Source organism: Heterodontus francisci, chromosome 49, assembly GCF_036365525.1.
Source record: "Heterodontus francisci isolate sHetFra1 chromosome 49, sHetFra1.hap1, whole genome shotgun sequence".
Classification (NCBI taxonomy): domain Eukaryota; kingdom Metazoa; phylum Chordata; class Chondrichthyes; order Heterodontiformes; family Heterodontidae; genus Heterodontus; species Heterodontus francisci.
This window is the reverse complement of record NC_090419.1, coordinates 10,024,968-10,041,863: the sequence shown is the minus strand read 5'-3', so window position 1 is coordinate 10,041,863 and position 16,896 is coordinate 10,024,968. Positions and strand designations below refer to the sequence as shown.

Genomic DNA, 16,896 nt, shown 5'->3' with positions numbered 1-16,896 from the left:
ACAAGGGAGGGTGCAGTGCTGGACCTAATTCTGGGGAATGAAGCTGGACAGATGGTTGATGTGTTGGTGGGGGAGCATTTTGGTGATAGCGACCACAACATGGTACAATTTAAGCTTGTTATGGAGAAAGAAATAGACAAGTTGCAAAAAAGGTTTTGGATTGGGAGAGAGCGAATTTTAGTAAAATAAGGCGGGATCTGGCCAAGGTAGACTGGAAAGAGTTACTTGTCGGTAAATCTACAGAAGAGCAGTGGGGGGCATTCAAAAAGGAAATGGGGAGGGTACAGGCCCAACATGTTCCCTCTAGGGTAATAGGTAGGAGCAACAAGCCCAGAGAACCATGGATGACCAGAAACATTCAGGGTACGATGAGAAGGAAAAGCGAGGCTTTTAGCAAATACAAGGAGAGCAAATCAACGGCAGCATTAGTGGAGTACAGAAAGTGTAGGATGGAGCTTAAGAAAGCAATCAGGAGAGCAAAGAGGGGAGATGAGAAAGCTCTGGCCGGTAAAAGTAGGGAAAATCCCAAGATATTCTATAAGTATATCAATGGGAAGAGGATAACCAGGGAAAGAGTAGGACCCATTAGGGACCAAGGGAGAAATCTGTGGGTGGAGCCAGAGGACATTGGTAGGGTGTTGAATGAATACTTCACATCTGTCTTCACCCAAAAGAATGAGGAAGTAGATATGGAACTCAGAGAGAGAGAGACTGTGAGGTTCTTGAGCAAATTGTCATAGGGAGCGACAAGGTATTGGAGGTTTAAGCAGGCTTAAAAGTGGACAAATCTCCAGGTCCGGACGATTTGTGTCCCAGGATGCTGTGGGAGGTGAGGGTGGAGATTGCAGGGGCTCTGACCCAAATTTTTAATTCCTCTCTGGCCATGGGGGAGGTGCCAGAGGACTGGAGAACAGCTAATGTGGTCCCACTATTTAAGAAAGGTTGTAGAGATAAGCCAGGGAACTACTGACCAGTGAGTCTCATGTCAGTGGTAGGGAAACTATTGGAGAAAATTCTGAAGGAGAGAATCTATCTCCACTTGGAGAGGAAAAATTTGATTAGGAATAGTCAGCATGGCTTTGTCAGAGGGAGGCCATGCCTAACAAATTTGATTGAATTTTTTGAGCATGTGACCAGGTGTGTAGATGAGGGCAGTGCAGTTGATGTAGTTTACATGGATTTCAGCAAAGCGTTTGACAAGGTACCACATGGGAGACTTATCAAGAAAGCAAATGCACATGGGATACAGGGTAACTTGATAAGGTGGATTCAAAATTGGCTTAGCTGTAGGAGCCAGAGAGTGATGTCAGACAGCTGTTTTAGTGACTGGAAGCCAGTGTCCAGTGGCGTACCACAGGGGTCTGTGCTGGGTACCCTATTGTTTGTCATTTATATAAACGACATAGATGACTATGTGGGGGGTAGGATCAGTAAATTCGCCGATGACACAAAGATTGGCCGAGTGGTTAACAGTGAGGTTGAGTGTCTTAAGTTACAGGAAGATATAGACAAGATGGTCAAATGGGCAGAAAAGTGGCAGATGGAATTTAACCCTGAAAAGTGTGAGGTGATACACTTTGGAAGGAGTAATGTGACACAGAAGTATTCAATGAATGGCCTGACACTGGGAAGTTCCGAGGAACAAAGGGACCTTGGCCTGTTTGTCCATAGATCTCTGAAGGCAGAAGGGCAGGTTAATAGGGTGGTGAAAAAGGCATATGGGACACTTGCCTTTTTCAATCGAGGCATAGATTACAAAAGCAGGGAGGTCATGTTGGAGTTGTATAGAACTTTGGTAAGGCCACAGCTGGAGTACTGTGTGCAATTCTGGTCGGCACATTATAGGAAGGATGTGATTGCATTGGAGGGGGTGCAGAGGCGATTCACCAGGATGTTGCCTGGGATGGAACATTTAAGCTATGAAGAGAGATTGGATAGGCTTGGGTTGTTTTCACTGGAGCAGAGAAGACTGAGGGGTGACCTGATCGAGGTGTACAAGCTAATGAGGGGCATGGACAGGGTGGATAGGGAGCAGCTGTTCCCCTTAGTTGAAGGGTCAGTTACGAGGGGTCACAAGTTTAAGGTGAGGGGCGGGAGGTTTAAGGGGGATTTGAGGAAGAACTTTTTTTACCCAGAGGGTGGTGACGGTCTGGAATGTCCTGCCTGGGAGGGTGGTAGAGGCGGGTTGCCTCTCATCCTTTAAAAAGTACCTGGATGAGCACTTGGCACGTCATAACATTCAAGGCTATGGGCCAAGTGCTGGCAAATGGGATTAGGTAGACAGGTCAGGTGTCTTTAATGAATCGGTGCAGACTCGATGGGCCGAAGGGTCTCTTCTGCGTTGTATTATTCTGTGATTCTGTGAGATCAGCCAGGATCTGATTGAATGGCGGAACATGCTTAAGGGGCTGAATGGCCTCCTCCTGTTCCTAGCTGGGCCGGCAAGTAGGAGTGTTGACAGTGAACATCACTGCCCCTCAGGTAGAAGGGAAGTTATGTGTCCAGGGTTCCCACTCCCAATTGACATCAGCGCACATGGATGTCAATGGGAGGGGGGGGAGCCGAGACAACGCCAGCAGTGAAGCTTCCGATAGCAGTGTCTGCTGGGTGTTTATTGGAGGGGAGCTGCACCCCAAGAGATTAGGAGAGAAAAATCTTTGCAATTGTCTACCCCAGAGGGGTGTGGATGTTTCTTCGTTGTGCAAATTCGAGACTGAGAGACATATTTGGTCTGTCAAGGAATCGAGGGATATGTGGAGTTGAGGCAGAGAATCAGCCATTATCGTATCAAATGGTGTTGCAGGCTCAAGAAGTCAAATGGCCTCCTCTAATCTCTTATATTCTTAAAAATGTAGGGGGCATGCTCAATTCCAAATCTAAACCTCTGCCAGCTTTGACCGTGCACCATTGCTCTGTCTACAGGCATTAAGCTGGGAATGCATTCCGTGCCGATGGCCTCAGCGTGCACAATCTATCACAAGTTTTTCGATGAAACTGCCATTCACAACTACGACCCCTACCTCGTGGCCATGGCATCAATCTACCTGGCTGGGAAAGTGGAGGAGCAACACCTGAGAGCACGGGACATCATCAATGTGTGTCACAGGTCAGGCTCACTGTCCTGGTGTAGCTGCCTCTACACTGTCCCCATCAAACACTCCCAGGACAGGTACAGCATGGGGTCAGATTCAGAGTAAAGCTCCCTCTACACTGTCCCCATCAAACACTCCCCAGGACAGGTACAGCACGGGGGTTAGATACAGAGTAAAGTTCCCTCTACACTGTCCCCCATCAAACACTCCCAGGACAGGTACAGCATGGGGTCAGATTCAGAGTAAAGCTCCCTCTACACTGTCCCCATCAAACACTCCCAGGACAGGTACAGTACAGGGGTTAGATACAGAGTAAAGCTCCCTCTACACTGTCCCCATCAAACACTCCCCAGGACAGGTACAGTACAGGGGTTAGATACAGAGTAAAGCTCCCTCTACACTGTCCCCATCAAACACTCCCCAGGACAGGTACAGCACGGGGGTTAGATACAGAGTAAAGTTTCCTCTACACTGTCCCCATCAAACACTCCCCAGGACAAGTACAGCACGGGGGTTAGATACAGAGTGAAGCTCCAATATCAACATGCTGTCGTGCATTTTCTATATTGATGTTAAAGCTGCTGATTAATATTTAGTGTAAATATTTAGTGTAAAGCTGCCCTCAGTGTGACACTGTGTGGATGCAGTACCACTTGCTGGTGCTTTGATGAATGTGTCTGCGTCCCGTAGGTATCTGAATCCTCACAATGAGCCACTGGAGCTGGACACCAAGTTCTGGGAGTTGCGGGACAGCGTGGTGCAGTGTGAGTTGCTGATGCTGAGGGTCCTCAACTTCCATGTCTCCTTCCAGCACCCCCATAAAGTGAGTACCACAGGAACAAGCCCTGATCCATTCTTTTTATTCCATGGTTTATGTCGCCTGTAAGGGCCTCGTGTGAGGCTGAAGCCAGAGTAACGGCAAAGCGGTTTGTTAAATTTGTTGGCCAAAGCAAACAGGCTACTGGGGTGTATTAGTCGATTCACTCCATACAAGTCAAAGACTGGATGTTGGATGGTTCTTCATTTCCTGGTGAGTAGTGATCTTCTGGTGTGCTGAGTGCTGTCTCTGTATTCCTTCAAGAGGGAATTGGGCTGGTTCCTGATTGGGCAGAGGTGACATCACACAGGAGCTAAGTGTCTTTACCAATGGCAATTGGTCCCTCGGATCTCCTCAACTGCTTGCATCGCTTGAGGGGGTCAGAGGGAACTTTGTGGACTGTTTTTTCTGCTTATTGGCCCTTAAGTTTCTTAGCAGTTCTGACGAGATTGCATGTCTGGGTGGGGAGTAGGGCTGCATGGGTAAGGTAGTGTCTCATTACAATGCACCAGGCATGAAATAATTGCATTGAGAAAAGGCTGGCCCATGTATTTTCCATTCACTCCCTCACAGTCAAATCACAGAGGAGGACCTTTACCCTGGGGAGGCATTGCTGGATTTAGTCCTGGGGGATGAAGTGGGTCAAAGTGGAGAATGCCGCAGTCGGGAAGCCCCTCGGGAATATTGATCAGAGTTTAACAAGGTTTAAATTAGTTATGGAGAATGACAAGGAGCAGTCTAGAATAAAAATACTTAACTGGAGGATAGCTAATTTCATCAGGTTGAGGAGGGATTTGGCCTGGTTAAATTGAAGTCAAAGACGAGACGGGCAGGCAGCCGGCTAGTGCAATGAAACTCAGGAAAGGAGGAGACAAACACAAGAGGGGAGGCTTTCTCACCCCTACTGCCCAATTGCCCTAACCCTAACCCAGGCCTGTCAGTTTAACGTCGATGGGCAGGGAAGCTTCTAGAAACAATAATCCAGCAGAAACTTAACAGCCACTTGCATTTCTTAAAGGCAAATCATGTTTGACGAACATGATTGAGCTTTTTGATGGGGTAAAAGAGGGTGGATGAGGACAGTACAGTTGATTTTCGAAGGGCAGTTGATGAAGTGCCACATGGTAGACATATCAGCAACTAGAGGGAGCTGTGCCCCAGGGTTCAATACTCTGACCACTGCTGTTTTTGATGCACTTACGTGGACCTGGGGTGGTGGGGGTGGGGGGGTGTGGGATGGTGGGGGGGAAGCCGGGGGCTCAGGTACAGGACACGATTTCAAAATTCGCAAATGACACAAAACTTTGTAGTAACCAGTGGAATGGCAGACACAGGACAGATGAAATTTAACACTGAAAAGTTTGAGGTGATGCCTTTTGTTATGAAGAATGAGGAGAGGTAATACAAGCTAAATAGTGCAACTTTGAAGGGAGTGCAAGAAGAGAGAGACCTTGGGGGTGTTTGTGCCCAAATGTTTGAAGGTGGAGGACAGGTTAATAAAGCACATAGAATCCAGGGCTTTATAAATAGAGACTTAGGGCAGAATTTTCACCCTGATATGGGGCGAAAACACACGTGGAGTATTGTGACCAATAACCTGTATAAAACACACAACGAGTATTGTGTCCAATAACCTGTATAAAACACACGTGGGGTATTGTGACCAATAACCTGTATAAAACACACGTGGGGTATTGTGACCAATAACCTGTATAAAACACACGTGGAGTATTGTGACCAATAACCTGTAGAAAACACACGTGGAGTATTGTGACCAATAACCTGTATAAAACACACGTGGAGTATTGTGACCAATAACCTGTAGAAAACACACGTGGAGTAGTGTGTCCAATAACCTGTAGAAAACACACGTGGGGTATTGTGTCCAATAACCTGTAGAAAACACACGTGGAGTATTGTGACCAATAACCTGTAGAAAACACACGTGGGGTATTGTGTCCAATAACCTGTAGAAAACACACGTGGGGTATTGTGACCAATAACCTGTAGAAAACACACGTGGGGTATTGTGTCCAATAACCTGTATAAAACGCACGTGGGGTATTGTGTCCAATAACCTGTGGAAAACACACGTGGAGTATTGTGACCAATAACCTGTATAAAACACACGTGGAGTATTGTGACCAATAACCTGTAGAAAACACACGTGGAGTATTGTGTCCAATAACCTGTATAAAACACACGTGGAGTATTGTGACCAATAACCTGTAGAAAACACACGTGGGGTATTGTGTCCAATAACCTGTATAAAACACACGTGGAGTATTGTGACCAATAACCTGTAGAAAACACACGTGGAGTATTGTGTCCAATAACCTGTATAAAACACACGTGGAGTATTGTGACCAATAACCTGTATAAAACACACGTGGAGTATTGTGACCAATAACCTGTAGAAAACACACGTGGAGTATTGTGTCCAATAACCTGTAGAAAACACACGTGGGGTATTGTGACCAATAACCTGTAGAAAACACACGTGGAGTATTGTGACCAATAACCTGTATAAAACACACGTGGAGTATTGTGTCCAATAACCTGTATAAAACACACGTGGAGTATTGTGTCCAATAACCTGTATAAAACACACGTGGGGTATTGTGTCCAATAACCTGTATAAAACACACGTGGAGTATTGTGACCAATAACCTGTATAAAACACACGTGGAGTATTGTGTCCAATAACCTGTAGAAAACACACGTGGGGTATTGTGACCAATAACCTGTAGAAAACACACGTGGAGTATTGTGACCAATAACCTGTATAAAACACACGTGGAGTATTGTGTCCAATAACCTGTATAAAACACACGTGGAGTATTGTGACCAATAACCTGTAGAAAACACACGTGGGGTATTGTGTCCAATAACCTGTATAAAACACACGTGGAGTATTGTGTCCAATAACCTGTATAAAACACACGTGGAGTATTGTGACCAATAACCTGTATAAAACACACGTGGAGTATTGTGACCAATAACCTGTAGAAAACACACGTGGGGTATTGTGTCCAATAACCTGTATAAAACACACGTGGAGTATTGTGTCCAATAACCTGTATAAAACACACGTGGAGTATTGTGACCAATAACCTGTAGAAAACACACGTGGAGTAGTGTATCCAATAACCTGTAGAAAACACACGTGGAGTAGTGTATCCAAAAACCTGTAGAAAACACACGTGGAGTATTGTGACCAATAACCTGTAGAAAACACACGTGGAGTAGTGTATCCAATAACCTGTAGAAAACACACGTGGAGTAGTGTATCCAATAACCTGTAGAAAACACACGTGGAGTATTGTGTCCAATAACCTGTATAAAACACACGTGGAGTATTGTGTCCAATAACCTGTATAAAACACACGTGGAGTATTGTGACCAATAACCTGTAGAAAACACACGTGGGGTATTGTGTCCAATAACCTGTATAAAACACACGTGGAGTATTGTGTCCAATAACCTGTATAAAACACACGTGGAGTATTGTGACCAATAACCTGTATAAAACACACGTGGAGTATTGTGACCAATAACCTGTAGAAAACACACGTGGGGTATTGTGTCCAATAACCTGTATAAAACACACGTGGAGTATTGTGTCCAATAACCTGTATAAAACACACGTGGAGTATTGTGACCAATAACCTGTAGAAAACACACGTGGAGTAGTGTATCCAATAACCTGTAGAAAACACACGTGGAGTATTGTGTCCAATAACCTGTAGAAAACACACGTGGAGTATTGTGACCAATAACCTGTAGAAAACACACGTGGAGTAGTGTATCCAATAACCTGTAGAAAACACACGTGGAGTATTGTGTCCAATAACCTGTATAAAACACACGTGGAGTATTGTGTCCAATAACCTGTATAAAACACACGTGGAGTATTGTGACCAATAACCTGTAGAAAACACACGTGGGGTATTGTGTCCAATAACCTGTATAAAACACACGTGGAGTATTGTGTCCAATAACCTGTATAAAACACACGTGGAGTATTGTGACCAATAACCTGTATAAAACACACGTGGAGTATTGTGACCAATAACCTGTAGAAAACACACGTGGGGTATTGTGTCCAATAACCTGTATAAAACACACGTGGAGTATTGTGTCCAATAACCTGTATAAAACACACGTGGAGTATTGTGACCAATAACCTGTAGAAAACACACGTGGAGTAGTGTATCCAATAACCTGTAGAAAACACACGTGGAGTAGTGTATCCAATAACCTGTAGAAAACACACGTGGAGTATTGTGACCAATAACCTGTAGAAAACACACGTGGAGTAGTGTATCCAATAACCTGTAGAAAACACACGTGGAGTAGTGTATCCAATAACCTGTAGAAAACACACGTGGAGTATTGTGTCCAATAACCTGTATAAAACACACGTGGAGTATTGTGACCAATAACCTGTAGAAAACACACGTGGAGTAGTGTATCCAATAACCTGTAGAAAACACACGTGGAGTAGTGTATCTAATAACCTGTAGAAAACACACGTGGAGTATTGTGTCCAATAACCTGTATAAAACACACGTGGAGTATTGTGTCCAATAACCTGTAGAAAACACACGTGGAGTATTGTGACCAATAACCTGTAGAAAACACACGTGGGGTATTGTGTCCAATAACCCGTATAGAACACACGTGGAGTATTGTGACCAATAACCCGTATAAAACACACGTGGGGTATTGTGTCCAATAACCCGTATAGAACACACGTGGAGTATTGTGACCAATAACCTGTAGAAAACACATGTGGAGTATTGTGACCAATAACCTGTAGAAAACACACGTGGAGTATTGTGTCCAATAACCCGTATAGAACACACGTGGAGTATTGTGACCAATAACCTGTATAAAACACACGTGGAGTATTGTGACCAATAACCTGTAGAAAACACACGTGGAGTATTGTGACCAATAACCTGTATAAAACACACGTGGAGTATTGTGACCAATAACCTGTATAAAACACACGTGGAGTATTGTGACCAATAACCTGTAGAAAACACACGTGGAGTATTGTGACCAATAACCTGTAGAAAACACATGTGGAGTATTGTGACCAATAACCTGTATAAAACACACGTGGAGTATTGTGACCAATAACCTGTATAAAACACACGTGGAGTATTGTGACCAATAACCTGTAGAAAACACACGTGGAGTATTGTGACCAATAACCTGTAGAAAACACACGTGGAGTATTGTGACCAATAACCTGTATAAAACACACGTGGAGTATTGTGACCAATAACCTGTAGAAAACACATGTGGAGTATTGTGACCAATTTCTTTCTTTTGGGCCTCCTTATCTCGAGAGACAATGGATACGCGCCTGGAGGTGGTCAGTGGTTTGTGAAGCAGCGCCTGGAGTGGCTATAAAGGCCAATTCTGGAGTGACAGGCTCTTCCACAGGTGCTGCAGAGAAATTTGTTTGTTGGGGCTATTGCACAGTAGGCTCTCCCCTTGCGCCTCTGTCTTTTTTCCTGCCAACTACTAAGTCTCTTCGACTCGCCACAATTTAGCCCTGTCTTTATGGCTGCCCGCCAGCTCTGGCGAATGCTGGCAACTGACTCCCACGACTTGTGATCAATGTCACACGATTTCATGTCGCGTTTGCAGACGTCTTTATAACGGAGACATGGACGGCCGGTGGGTCTGATACCAGTGGCGAGCTCGCTGTACAATGTGTCTTTGGGGATCCTGCCATCTTCCATGCGGCTCACATGGCCAAGCCATCTCAAGCGCCGCTGACTCAGTAGTGTGTATAAGCTGGGGGTGTTGGCCGCTTCAAGGACTTCTGTGTTGGAGATATAGTCCTGCCACCTGATGCCAAGTATTCTCCGAAGGCAGCGAAGATGGAATGAATTGAGACGTCGCTCTTGGCTGGCATACGTTGTCCAGGCCTCGCTGCCGTAGAGCAAGGTACTGAGGACACAGGCCTGATACACTCGGACTTTTGTGTTCCGTGTCAGTGCGCCATCTTCCCACACTCTCTTGGCCAGTCTGGACATAGCAGTGGAAGCCTTACCCATGCGCTTGTTGATTTCTGCATCTAGAGACAGGTTACTGGTGATAGTTGAGCCTAGGTAGGTGAACTCTTGAACCACTTCCAGAGCGTGGTCGCCAATATTGATGGATGGAGCATTTCTGACATCCTGCCCCATGATGTTCGTTTTCTTGAGGCTGATGGTTAGGCCAAATTCATTGCAGGCAGACGCAAACCTGTCGATGAGACTCTGCAGGCATTCTTCAGTGTGAGATGTTAAAGCAGCATCGTCAGCAAAGAGGAGTTCTCTGATGAGGACTTTCCGTACTTTGGACTTCGCTCTTAGATGGGCAAGGTTGAACAACCTTCCCCCTGATCTTGTGTGGAGGAAAATTCCTTCTTCAGAGGATTTGAACGCATGTGAAAGCAGCAGGGAGAAGAAAATCCCAAAAAGTGTGGGTGCGAGAACACAGCCCTGTTTCACACCACTCAGGATAGGAAAGGGCTCTGATGAGGAGCCACCATGTTGAATTGTGCCTTTCATATTGTCATGGAATGAGGTGATGATACTTAGTAGCTTTGGTGGACATCCGATCTTTTCTAGTAGTCTGAAGAGACCACGTCTGCTGACGAGGTCAAAGGCTTTGGTGAGATCAATGAAAGCAATGTAGAGGGGCATCTGTTGTTCACGGCATTTCTCCTGTATCTGACGAAGGGAGAACAGCATGTCAATAGTCGATCTCTCTGCACGAAAGCCACACTGTGCCTCAGGGTAGACGCGCTCGGCCAGCTTCTGGAGCCTGTTCAGAGCGACTCGAGCAAAGACTTTCCCCACTATGCTGAGCAGGGAGATTCCACGGTAGTTGTTGCAGTCACCGCGGTCACCTTTGTTTTTATAGAGGGTGATGATGTTGGCATCGCGCATGTCCTGGGGTACTGCTCCCTCGTCCCAGCACAGGCATAGCAGTTCATGTAGTGCTGAGAGTATAGCAGGCTTGGCACTCTTGATTATTTCAGGGGTAATGCTGTCCTTCCCAGGGGCTTTTCCGCTGGCTAGGGAATCAATGGCATCACTGAGTTCCGATTTGGTTGGCTGTATGTCCAGCTCATCCATGACTGGTAGAGGCTGGGCTGCATTGAGGGCAGTCTCAGTGACAGCATTCTCCCTGGAGTACAGTTCTAGGTAGTGCTCAACCCAGCGGTCCATCTGTTTGCGTTGGTCAGTGACCTGTAGAAAACACACGTGGAGTAGTGTGTCCAATAACCTGTAGAAAACACACGTGGGGTATTGTGACCAATAACCTGTATAAAACGCACGTGGGGTATTGTGTCCAATAACCTGTAGAAAACGCACGTGGGGTATTGTGTCCAATAACCTGTATAAAACACACATGGGTTATGGTGTCCAATAACCTGTATAAAACACACATGGGTTATGGTGTCCAATAACCTGTATAAAACACATGTGGAGTATTGTGTCCAATAACCTGTAGAAAACGCACGTGGGGTATTGTGTCCAACAACCTGTATAAAACACACATGTAGTATTGTGTCCAATAACCTGTATAAAACACACATGGGTTATGGTGTCCAATAACCTGTATAAAACACATGTGGAGTATTGTGTCCAATAACCTGTAGAAAACGCACGTGGAGTATTGTGACCAATAACTTGTAGAAAACACACGTGGAGTATTGTGACCAATAACCTGTATAAAACACACATGGGTTATTGTGTCCAATAACCTGTATAAAACGCACGTGGGGTATTGTGTCCAATAACCTGTATAAAACACACGTGGAGTATTGTGTCCAATAACCTGTATAAAACACACGTGGGGTATTGTGTCCAATAACCTGTAGAAAACACACGTGGAGTATTGTGACCAATAACCTGTATAAAACACACGTGGAGTATTGTGACCAATAACCTGTATAAAACACACGTGGGGTATTGTGACCAATAACCTGTAGAAAACACACGTGGAGTATTGTGTCCAATAACCTGTATAAAACACACGTGGAGTATTGTGACCAATAACCTGTATAAAACACACGTGGAGAATTGTGACCAATAACCTGTATAAAACACACGTGGAGTATTGTGACCAATAACCTGTAGAAAACACACGTGGAGTATTGTGTCCAATAACCTGTAGAAAACACACGTGGAGTATTGTGACCAATAACCTGTAGAAAACACACGTGGGGTATTGTGACCAATAACCTGTATAAAACACACGTGGAGTATTGTGACCAATAACCTGTAGAAAACACACGTGGAGTATTGTGACCAATAACCTGTATAAAACACACGTGGAGTATTGTGACCAATAACCTGTAGAAAACACACGTGGAGTATTGTGACCAATAACCTGTAGAAAACACACGTGGAGTATTGTGACCAATAACCTGTAGAAAACACACGTGGAGTATTGTGACCAATAACCTGTAGAAAACACACGTGGAGTATTGTGACCAATAACCTGTATAAAACACACGTGGAGTATTGTGACCAATAACCTGTAGAAAACACACGTGGAGTATTGTGACCAATAACCTGTAGAAAACACACGTGGAGTATTGTGACCAATAACCTGTAGAAAACACACGTGGAGTATTGTGTCCAATAACCTGTAGAAAACACACGTGGAGTATTGTGACCAATAACCTGTAGAAAACACACGTGGAGTATTGTGACCAATAACCTGTAGAAAACACACGTGGAGTATTGTGACCAATAACCTGTAGAAAACACACGTGGAGTATTGTGTCCAATTCTGGACCCCGTACTTTAGGAAGGATTTGAAGGCCTCGGAGAGGGTGCAGAGGAGATTTACTAGAATGATCACAGGGATGAGGGACTTCAGTTACTATGGAGAGTCTGGAGAAACTGGGATTGGTCTCTTTCGAGCACAGAAGGTTAAGAGGAGAATTCATAGAGGCGTTTATAATCAGGAAGGGTTTTATTTTAATCAATAAGGAGAAACTGTTTACAATGGCGGCATGGTCGATATCAAGAGGACACAGATTTGAAGTGATTGGCACAAAGAAGCAGAGGCAGCATGTGAAACTTTTTAATGCAGCGAGTGTTTATGATTTGGAACGCGCTGCCTGTAAGGGCGGACTGGAAGCAGATTCATTAGTAACCTTCAAAAGGGGATTGGTGAAATACTTGAAGGGGAGAGGAATTGGGTGAAAGAGCGGGACTAACTGCATTGCTTTTTGAAAGAGCTGGTATAGACTCGATGGGCTGAGTGGCCTCCTTCTGTGCTGTTCTCTATGATTCTGTGCTCTCTTCTCAGTACCTACTCCACTACCTCATCTCTCTGAAGAACTGGATGAACCGGCACACCTGGAACCGGACGCCAGTGGCGATCACCGCCTGGGCCGTGCTCCGAGACAGCTACCATGGAACACTGTGCCTGCGTCATCGACCTCAGCACATAGCCATCGCGGTGCTGTACTTTGCGCTGCAGTGCTACGGAGTGGAGGTGCCTGGCGACGCCACGGCTGAGAGATCATGGTGGCAGGTGAGTAGATAGGTCAACCAGCGCTAAGAATTCTGGTCACGCCTGTCGTGGTGCATAGCCAAAACCTAGGGTCAGCAGCAGTGGGGTTTTAGTGGGTGCTTCCCATTTCATTCTAGTATTCATAACTTTTAACAAGGCACCCACAGTTAAGGGGAAGAGATTAGCGAAGCTGGGGGAGTTCTTTTTTTAGAACAGGAATATAGGAAAGGTTTGAAGGACTGTGAAGAGTGGGGTTAATTGCTATTATTCTCACAGAGCCCAGACAGGCACGATGGGCTGAATGGAACACAGGAACAGGAGGAGGCCCATTCAGCCCCTCGAGCCTGTTACACAGGAACAGGAGGAGGCCCATTCAGCCCCTCGAGCCTGTTACACAGGAACAGGAGGAGGTCATTCAGCCCCTCCTCGAGCCTGTCACACAGGAACAGGAGGAGGTCATTCAGCCCCTCGAGCCTGTTACACAGGAACAGGAGGAGGCCCATTCAGCCCCTCGAGCCTGTTACACAGGAACAGGAGGAGGTCATTCAGCCCCTCCTTGAGCCTGTCACACAGGAACAGGAGGAGGTCATTCAGCCCCTCGAGCCTGTTACACAGGAACAGGAGGAGGCCATTCAGCCCCTCGAGCCTGGCTGATCATGTGACCTAACTCCATATACCCGCTTTTGCCTCAAATCCCTTAATACCTTTGGATACAAAAATCGATCAATCTCTGATTTAAAATTAACAATTGATCCAGCATCGATTGCCGTTTGCGGGAGAGAGTTCCAAACTTCTCCCACCCTTTGTCTGTTGAACTGTTTTCCAGTTTCACTCCTGAAATGTCTGGCTCTAATTTTTAGTCTCTGCCTCCTAGTCCTAGACTCCCCAAACAACGGAAGTAGTTTCTCTCTCTCTACCTTATCAGTTCCCCTTAATATCTTGAGAAGCAGAGAAGGGAGATTGACCAGAATGGTCCCAGGGATGTGGGATTACAGTTAATGTGGAGAGACTGGAGAAGCTGGGATTGTTCTCCTTAGAGCAGGGAAGGTTAAGGGCAGATTGACCAGAGGTGTTCAAAATTATTCCTTGCTTTCATCATGCTCTATATTTAAACATGGCGTCCCTGTTGTTTGCATAGGTCTTCAGCGAGGGAACCACGAAGTCCATCATTGATGCTATCATCGTGGAGATTGTACAGATCTACGAAATGGACGCCAAGCCGTGAGGGAGGCCGAGGATCGGGCCTCTTCGCAGCATCCTCACCCCCACAACCACCACCTCCCTGGTCTTGGACCTTGGACTATTCCATGCATTCCCATCACTCTGCGCCATTGGTTGCTGGGCCAATTGCAGCGGGATTGGGCATCATTTGAGACATTCCGACTTGGAATCAGGGGAATTCTGCTGTTGGCTGTTTGATAGAAACAGCCTCTCTTCTCCTCAAGAGTTTACTGAAGTAATCCACGACTCTGTCAAGTGGCCATATCTTTTCTGTGTCCTGGCGTGCGATTGCACGCGATCCTCATTGTCCCATGCCCTCATATTTATTTTTTTCTTCTCTTGCCCTGCCCCCCCCCCCCACACCACCACCCGCCCCCCCTTCCCACAGGCACTGGATTGCGCTGAGACGGGATTCTGTGGGTATGTGACTCCTTCCTATCCTTTCAGCATTATGCCAGGTTCACCGAGCTATCAGACTGAGACCCTGATCCTCTCTGCGCATATACTGGTGCACGGACACGTACACGGGCACAGACCCTCTACCGTCGAGAGTTCTCCAGCAGGAGTCACAGGAAAGTTATCGGGCGAAGGAACCAGTTTCAAAGCTCAGGCAAAGAGGCACGGCAGCGGGAACTGTGTCCTGGGCAAGCACAGACTCGACAGGGGAAAAGGAGCAAGCACTGACTGAGGCTGTAGGAAGGCAACCTCTCCCTGGTTCACTTGTACAGACTATTACCAGTTGTGTCCTTCTTAACTGTATAACAATGAAACATCTCTTTGTTTTTGCTGTAAGCAGTGAGATGGGTGGAAACTGTCAGTCTGCTAAATAAACTGGACCTGATGAATGCAGTAACAGTTTGAGCCATCGTTCCCACTCCCCACAATCCTGACCCTTGTCTCTTAACTCACTGCAGGGTGAGGCTGCGCTGATGTCGGCACCCCTGCTGTCTCTCAGACATTGAGCTGGCTATTCTACCACGTCCAGCATCACAGCCAAACCCAGTCCTGCCCTTGCCCCAGTACCAAAAACACCTATCCGGTCGGACTCACTCAACACAGTGACTGATTTCCCCTTCCCCTCTCCCTCCGTCTCCTATCCTCCCTCACTCTCTATTTCCCCACCTAACTCCAGTGACTGTTATGTAAGCGAGGGTACAGAGAATCTTACAGCCCAGAAGGAGGCCATTTGGCCAATGGAGCCTGCTGTCCAATTCATTTCACTCTGCCACCCACACCCCCTTCCCCCCCGCCCCCCACCTCTCCTCATAATCCTGGGCAACGCAGTTAGCAACCAGGCCATCAAAAGCTGGCAACACTCCAATCCCTACCTTGCTGGATAAACAGCTCGGCAGGACTCCCTGCGACCTTTTAACAGTTAGAAATCATCAGACACTTCCTGCTCCCCACCAATGCTGCAGTACTTTTCTCCGGCAGGAAGCAAACTTGTAAGGTCCACAAACCTGACACCTGGGGCAGGATTTTGGTGCTGATATGGGGGGAGGCTCAGCCTGTGGACTCCCTGCAGCATCAGGCGGATGGTAGTTGCCTGAAGGTCTCCCGGCAGCAGACGACAAGGCAGGTATTCCAGGGTTACACCGAGACCACCCCACCCCTGCAGCCGACATACATACCTGGCTATCGCTGCAGCCACAGGATCTCCTCTCCACAGTTTTGTAATAAGTTCTGAGAGGGCACCTCAAGATGGAGGCAATGGCAGGCTGCAGCTCCTTGTGTGAGGGAGGGCCCCCTATAGCTCCTCCAGCTTCAAGAGGATGTGGACAGCGAGAGGGCATTCTTGCCACTAGTTGACAGTACAGGGTCTATAACCAGCAACAGCGCCGCTGGGTCAGGAAGCTTCCGTTCCCAATGAGCTTGGCAGGTTCACCCGCAGAAAGCAGAATCGTATAAAGATCGGGTGAGGCGGTGTCTTAGGGTGTCTTAGGGTGTTCCAAAGCGCTTCAGTCACTGAAATACTTTTCGAGGTGTAGTCAGAGAATTGAGGCCCACAATCCAGACACTATTCCCCGTGTCAATACAGAGGGAGCACCCCACTGTTGGAGGATCAGTACTGAGGGAGCGTCGCGCTGTCGGAGGGTCAGTATGGAGACAGCAATGCACTGTCGGGGGGTCACAACTGAGGGAGTACCCCACTGTTGGAGGGTCAGTACTGAGGGAGCGTCGCGCTGTCGGAGGATCAATACGGAGACAGCAATGCACTGTCGG

At 46.7% G+C, this 16,896-nt stretch overlaps 1 protein-coding gene across 10 annotated transcripts in view; it reads left to right on the top strand.

Moving 5' to 3' along the window:
- The window catches only part of ccnq (cyclin Q), a 37,390-nt gene extending 21,868 nt beyond the window's left edge, over positions 1-15,522 (top strand). For 9 of the 10 annotated variants that reach the window (XM_068024369.1, XM_068024373.1, XM_068024366.1 and 6 more), the window contains 4 exons: positions 2,923-3,169; positions 3,783-3,915; positions 13,246-13,473; positions 14,591-15,522. In XM_068024369.1, the coding sequence (XP_067880470.1) occupies positions 2,923-3,169; positions 3,783-3,915; positions 13,246-13,473; positions 14,591-14,677 (695 nt within the window). In that variant the 3' untranslated portion in view covers positions 14,678-15,522. The remainder of the gene's footprint in view (positions 1-2,922; positions 3,170-3,782; positions 3,916-13,245; positions 13,474-14,590) is intronic. The other variant, XM_068024372.1, reaches the window with a different exon arrangement.
- The last annotated feature ends 1,374 nt before the right edge of the window (positions 15,523-16,896 follow it).